Source organism: Saccoglossus kowalevskii, chromosome 9 (genome assembly GCF_978046115.1).
Source record: "Saccoglossus kowalevskii chromosome 9, keSacKowa6.1, whole genome shotgun sequence".
NCBI lineage: Eukaryota > Metazoa > Hemichordata > Enteropneusta > Harrimaniidae > Saccoglossus > Saccoglossus kowalevskii.
The window spans coordinates 13,684,134-13,691,525 of record NC_140649.1 but is presented as its reverse complement, the minus strand read 5'-3'; the positions used below and the strand labels follow the sequence as shown (position 1 = coordinate 13,691,525).

The 7,392-nt window shown below is 34.8% G+C and overlaps 1 protein-coding gene across 1 annotated transcript; it reads right to left on the bottom strand.

Annotated features, from left to right (window-relative positions):
• Window positions 1–1,345: 1,345 nt before the first annotated feature.
• On the bottom strand, window positions 1,346–6,926 carry LOC146738350 (low affinity immunoglobulin epsilon Fc receptor-like). The gene is made up of 4 exons (XM_085503744.1): window positions 6,848–6,926; window positions 3,759–4,095; window positions 2,770–2,843; window positions 1,346–1,473 (listed from the first exon to the last, which is right to left on the bottom strand). The coding sequence occupies exons 1-4, from the start codon at window positions 6,909–6,911 to the stop codon at window positions 1,466–1,468; spliced, it is 483 nt and encodes a 160-aa protein (XP_085359870.1). The 5' UTR covers window positions 6,912–6,926; the 3' UTR covers window positions 1,346–1,465.
• Between the last annotated feature and the right edge of the window lie 466 nt (window positions 6,927–7,392).

Here is a 7,392-nt window from a genome sequence, read left to right as displayed (position 1 = left end):
GTAAGATTTACAAATGTGTATGAAAGAGACAGCATGTGGTTGAATGAAAAATGTTGCTTGACGTAAATGCCAATTATAAAAAGTTTTTTTTAGTAATTGTGATACACATGGTATCGCCATGTAAAATACCTAATGCTAATTAATCATTTTGAAGTGCATATTTCCTATGCACGAAATATTTATCTCAATAAAAAAATGCCTTTCCTGTTTAAATATTAGCTATAGTGAACATGTTGTACCAAGTAAGCGACTATGTTGTTAGTAGTGACTTGGCATGAAGTGACAGATATCAGATTGACTTCAATTGATATTCCAGGATGAAGTCATCTAGCACCAAATCAATGTTAAAGGGCGATGGTCGTCGCGCAGCTCCTGGTGGAATTTCATGTATTTACTAAACTAACAATGTATTTCACATGCGCTGTGTGTATGTCACTATGAGTCGCATATCTAACGGGATGTGGCGTGATGACCAACGCCCTTCAAGATCGTACACAATTAAATTTGTCACATAAAATAAAGAATAGTTTGAATAGAACCGTTTTATTCGTAGAAAGTTATGAAGACTTTGTATAACGTACTTCTGTATTGGAACCGAGAGAGGCCATGTTTGCATTTACGCAACTCTACCTGGGTCGTCATGTGTATCTTCACTGTTTTTCCACCCTTAAGCATGTAATTCTTTAACTCCGATGATATTTCTTTGCTTAATATCATTTCTGGACATTTTCCCTATGAGATAGTTGGAGTGATGAAATAGGGCATTCTGATTAGTCGAAAAGTACAAGGTAGAATCTAGTCCACCTGTGTTCATGGAAAAAAATCAGTTGATAATCCTTGTGGCTTTTCATAGTACTATAACCCCTCTCTGGAGGTTGAGTGTGTGAGCATTAGTCATTGGCTAAAGTTGTGTATGTGCATGAAGTTGTTAGCCTGATAAATGCTGTCTTTCGGAATAAGGTTATTGCAATAACAATTTACGTTGGAAACATTATTTGTTGTTCAATAAGCCAAAGGTATGACTTTGCTTTGCCTTTTCTTAATCTTCCGAACATGCATGTACCTATATCCATGTCTGATAGACGCCCATTCTGATAGCCATTTCAATCTATGTACATACCGCTATGTTCTTCCCAGACATTAACAATATATGCAACGTATTCTGACGTCAACTTCTACCCAGGTAGCTGCATGACCAATGAACTTACACAGATTCCTTCACTACACTTATATTTGTAGACCAGTCTTAATGAAATGTTCACTGGTTTGAGGTACTTCGATCTATTTTTCATCTACCGGTAAAACATTTTTGGATGGTAGATAACAATGAATGACAAGAAGCATGTTTCAACAGAGTTTTCTTTATTGATAGTTCATGTAACAGTGAATTACTCATATTAGGAATTCATTTTAACGCTGTACTTCTGTGCTCATCTACGTGTGCTTTGTTGGTGGTCAAGGTAGCCTAACAAACTGAAAAAAAACATAAATAATAAATTGAGGAGCAGTAAATTTTCAACAAAGTTTAGTAATAAAAACGCTTGTAATGGACTCTCTTATCAGTGCTATTTCCCCATTTACCACTCATGATGGTGCTACATCAGATTTCCTATTTTATTTATTTTTTAATAAATATTCACAGCTCAATTGTTTTCAAAATTTGCAGAATCTTGTCGGAGAGACAGTAACAATAGTATGTACTGCTTCCACTAATATTTAGTTATTAACTCGAGTTCCTGGAATGGCGCCATGAATTCGATCACATTTGTTTTGCAAATGCACTGGGTTTCAATATTAAAATCATTAAAATTTGGTGAATGGTGGGAAGAAGGATTAATCAGGCCAACCAACCATGGACACAGAATCGAGACCAAGATGTATAATTGTTCGGTATTTCTATTTCCCACAATCTCAAATTAACATGAAGATTCCACCATTGAAAAATAAAATTTCAGACAATGTCACAGAGTGACGAAGTTTTCTATTTTGGAATTCTGATGGCTTTGTCCCCTGACAGATTTAATTGGGCTACATGATGACTTGCTAGTATTATCTCAACTATCAAGAGGAATGAGGTATCACCTTAGTCAGTTGTGACATGTCGTACATTTTTACAGTCATAAACTGACGGAAGGGTTAATTCAAATGGTGCTTCTGGTAATCACTTCATGGATGTAGATAAGAAGGTAGGCAGGGGTAGTCGTTGATTGAATTGCTGTGTCATGCTGGTCGTCATCAGCCTGAATTGCTTTAAATAGAATATTACTGTCATTATATTGGCTTGACACACGGAAACACTCAGCAAAATTCAGTTTAGATTACTGTAAAACGTGTCTTTTTAGCTAGCATGTCATTTTTGCTAATTCACAATTTCTTTAAATTAAGATGTCGCTAATTAGAATATAATGTATTCTCACAGTAAGATTATTGACACTTTAGCTAAATTAAGATTCAGTTAATTCATGTATTGAGTCAAATTCAAGTCAAAAATGTTTTACAGTGTGATTGTCGAAATTGAGATCTACAACACGTTTTTGATATCTGTCCAGCCTCCTTCAAAACTGATAATTATATGTATATACTGCGCGCATGTGAGATGTGGTTCTTATCGTGTAGGTACGCCAACTGAACAACCTAATGTGTTTGGCACTTATCGGTGACTTGTATGTTATTGTGTTTTACATCTAGGTTCTACGAATGATTGATGACACATTGTTGGTGTTGCATAGTTGTATAAATCCATCTATACTGTATTAAATTTAACGTTACCTTCCACCTCGCAAATAAACGCTTTGTCTCTAATTTCTCCGCAGTATTCGTCATCCCACTGTGTAGTATCTTTCCTGTAGACATAATGTGAACATCAATCTATACTGACGGATAAGTTACTGTTAATGACGTAAAGGTGTAGTCATTTGAATATTGGAGAATGTCTAGAGGATTAACTGTGATGTTTTGTTGAAGTAATGTCTTGTCATTGTTGTCTAATAAAGATGTGATAGTAATTCTAATTGTATAATTTATGTTGGTTTTCACGTACAATGCTGTGCCTACAAAAACACTTCAGATTTGCATTGATTGGTTATGAGAGTAACCCATATTTTGTCGTTTAAACCAATTCAATTGGGGGTTGATTAATTTCAGAAATTACATAATAACATTATACTTCTAGTATCAAGTATCAATAGAATATATATTATGTATTTTTAACGTTAAAATCAGTAATACTTATGGTTAATGTAAATAATAAAACCTTATTTCCACATAAGCCTTATTTTCATATACCCATACACTATTGCGCCTTATATTTTGCCTTGCAAATGCTAAATATACTAGTAATTAGCCATAAACATTATTATGGTATCACTCCAACGTGATTTCTAAATCAACCAACAACCAATTGGCCTGGCACAAAATCTTGAAAACGGAATGTTAGTTGAAATGTGGGCAAAATGTCGGCCACTGTTGCATAGCCATGGAATGAAATTGTTTTCCTGTGTATGCAACACAATTCTAATGGAAAAAGACGGTAGACTCTACATAGTGCAAAAAAACAGGATGTCAAATTTGGTGATATTAATAACTTTTTGGCATGTTTGTAGAAAACACAAGTCGCATTTTTTTTATTTTTCCTCCAGACACCTCATTTTTAAAAGATCCATCTTTTGTCGGATTAATGAATAACTTGTATGCACTTTATAATAAAGCTAATAAACTATGATGAGACAAGAACTCGTCATATAACTTAAAGATCTCACCTTAGTTGTACACAATCTTGTCCACTGGGATCAAGATTATCGTTGTTGTTTGGCTCACCGGCACCCCAGTTTTCATATGGGCAAACGAAACCAGATACCCACTCAAAGGTTCCTTCTACTCTTTGGTCATTGTAACCAATCCAAAATCCACTATCAATGTTTGCTCCAATACCTGATGCAATGATATGCGCTATAATCAAATCGTTCGTTGCCTGGTCGTATATTCTAACCAAGTCCCCGCCAATTGACTCGCAGTGGGTTTGTGCTTCATGCCAATTAATTTCATCTAGGAAGAAGTGATATTCCACTGGTGTAGTGTGAGATATTATGCTGTGCTCTGTTGAAAGATCATTTAATACTGTCAATATATTTTAATTGAAATCTTACATCATCTTCTCTTGGACATGTTAAAGTAGCAATAATAGGCTGAAAATATTCCATATAATATTTCAAAACCTCTAATAAAGTTATAAAAATGATTTTGGTGTGCACCTTTAAAGTTGGTTTGAAATGTTCGTATTAGATTGTGTATCAGTAAGTTGTTTTTCAACCAAGAAATGATACATGTTTGCCCATATGGGAACAATTCACTCCAAAAAAACAAAGCAAAAAAGAAACAAACATAAAACTTGGTGTTCAATTCACGATGTCAAAGTCGTATAAGAATGTGTTTAGTCCAAGACACAAAACAAACGACAGCATATTCCACAAGAGCAAAACAACCGAAAAGTATATAACACAACATACTAGTCAAATCAGCAAGGACATTGTGCTCACTTCATGTCGTTGATGTCAAACATACAGTATTATTGTTTTAGTTCACTGAACTGTTAAAGTCAAACATAAATCACCATCACATTCAATGGACATTGATGAGTTTTTTGAACTGACTATTAGAGACAATATTTTTAGTTGAACGATTTACTATTCTAATTACTTTGTGACACTATTATAACACACTGCAAGTCGCAATTTGCACGACATGGCATACCGAATGAACCAAAATGACAATAGACCACAGTTTACATGTCAACTTTTCAAGGACTGTTTTAAAATTACTATCGTATTAAGTCAAACGGAATGAAACATGAGCAAGCAAACATTAATATATTTATCAAATAATTTGAAAGTGAAAGAGATCCGTATTTAACATTGTTGAACATCCCCATCAGTGGTGCTCATCAAAGTATTACAGCTAGTGCAAATAAATTGAAAAGACCAGAGATACACACCAGCAACTATCTAGACTGGGTAACAAACGGAAAACGCATTAATACATTAATACAGTAATGCCAATGTTTGTACTCAAAGAACTAGAGTTTCTAAACATCCTAACAAAGTCACATATAGTTTTAACAAAATGTGTAGTGTGTAGTTTTTCCTCGTTCTATAATTATATGTATTCAATGTGTTATTTGTGATATTAGTTGCGTGATGTATTATTTCTGTTTTTGTTTTACAACCATAAAATTACTCTCTGTAGTAGATTTTCGTGTTTAATAAAATTATTATTATTATTATATGTAATTTCTAATGTATTGTTTAAGCCTGGACCATTTTTCACACTTTCATGCGCGCCATGTCAAATGTCATACCGACTGTCTAGCACTCCTTATTTGGCATGTCATTAAGTTCTGACAAACCACGTTGACTTATGCTAGGCGTCGTAGTGACGTCACGATATCACGTGGTTTCACTTATAAATAGTGGGAGGACTCATTTAAGCAGGTGTCCAATCAATGTATGTATTTCAAGTAACATGGCGACTTAACAAGGTTCGGTCACGTGATGTCCTATGCACAAGTCAGAAATATGAAACTTTTTTCCAACTGTTCATCTACAGGGTTCACCACTGCTGAGCATTTCTAGCATGCCAATTTGATGCATTTAAGATCCAATGTTTATGACGAACTGAAAAAAACCAGTTGGTATGTATATATGATCATACATTACGCACAAGTCAAGATTCCCCTACAACTCCTTTGACAATATGACATGCAGTGTGAAACACCTCTTTGGACATTGAAAATAGGTAGACAGAACAAGTGTGATGCACGACACTGAATTATGTTAAACCATGAAAAAATAAGAGACGAAGTCTTTGTTAAATAAAGACATTAGACGAATTTCTAATGTCTTTGATTTATTAAAACAGTATAGTTCGATGGCAGGATTAGCTAGGATTTGCAGGTCAAAGTTGGCCGCATTTCATACTACACTACACTACACAAATGTACAATGTTATGTCATGCTACGTGTGCCACATGTCTCCCCTAACGACATACAGGACTTCCCGGTCACGAGTATGCAAGTGACGATTAACAAGCACACACCAGTTCCACGAAACAAACAACCAATTGAGAAGAACAATGCAAACATGAATATGAAGTGACGCCAGGGGTATCATTCCGAGTGATTACCAAAAGGCTTCTATATTAAACATCAGCTTTATATCAGACAACTGACATTGATGCTAAGCTGAGATCACCTTTGCAACTGTGTAATTGTATTATGAGAATATCGTCACTAAATTTAGGATTGCTGATGAAAAATACATCAATGTATATGAATATGAAAGAATTTGCATTCTTTTAGTGTTTTTTCCCCCCAGAAATTATTCTTCATACAAATAAAGATATAAATCATTCAGCAAAGGCACAATTTATTCCATGGGGAATGCTGATGAATTGTTCGAAAAAATATATGTATTGTAGTACTCGGCAGATATATTGTCGGCAGAATACTGATAATGTAATGTCCAGTGTAAAAAAGGTTTCTCATCAGTATTATTCTTAACGATGCAGGTAGAAACATTTGTATCCAGTATTTAAACAAAAACTGGACAATGCGCAATTTAAATTTATCTTGCGGTAAACTGAAATGGTTTAATCAACATTTATATTTTGCACTTGTGTGCAAAAACGTAGCATATGGCCAGACGGGCAGCCATCGACATTTAGCGAATGTGGGTATAATCTCAATAAGCTAGCATGGCTAACAAGGCTGCAATACACATACAAAATACGCATTCACAAACACACACACACACACACAAGCAATGTGAAAGTACATTAATTTGTCGAACCTACCTACATATGCACAGGCTGCCACGAAAAAAAGCGACAATAGAAAGGCGACTATAGGATACTTCATTTTGATTGTAGGTATATAGCAGTGCCGAAGTCTGGAAATGGTGATGCTCGCTCTTGTTACTTCATATATAGTGTCAAATGTACCCAGACACGCACGTTATCGTGATGATCTATTGTGAGCCCTAATTATGATTAAGTTATGGGTGTCTACTATTATTTGATTAGATAACATTGCGTTATCTTGTTCAATCGGTGGGAGGCGATTCCATTACGAGTAAACAGCATGAAAAAACATGTCGAACAATTCATACAAAGTCAAACGCACGTGACGGTCGTTCGTGATACTTTAATAAATTATTTGACTCTTGGAAGGCTTCAACTATATTGAGCTACTGTTGCTTTAATAAACAAAAATCGCACAGAAAGCTTCGGCTCATATGTTGTATCATTCAATATACGGGTGACTGAAATAGCTATAGATTTTTAAAAAGCTTTTTTTCAGGCACCAAATTCTTTACATTTTGGCTCCTTATTACAAAAAT

What these genes read in the sequence shown, in the direction of transcription:
- LOC146738350 (XM_085503744.1), bottom strand. Translation starts at nt 6,911, where the DNA reads ATGAAGTATCCTATAGTCGCCTTTCTATTGTCGCTTTTTTTCGTGGCA. An exon ending in GGCAGCCTGTGCATATGTAG is followed by an intron (nt 4,096 to 6,847) that starts GTAGGTTCGACA and finishes ATCTTTCAACAG; the next exon opens with AGCACAGCATAATATCTCAC. An exon ending in CAAGATTGTGTACAACTAAG is followed by an intron (nt 2,844 to 3,758) that starts GTGAGATCTTTA and finishes TTATGTCTACAG; the next exon opens with GAAAGATACTACACAGTGGG.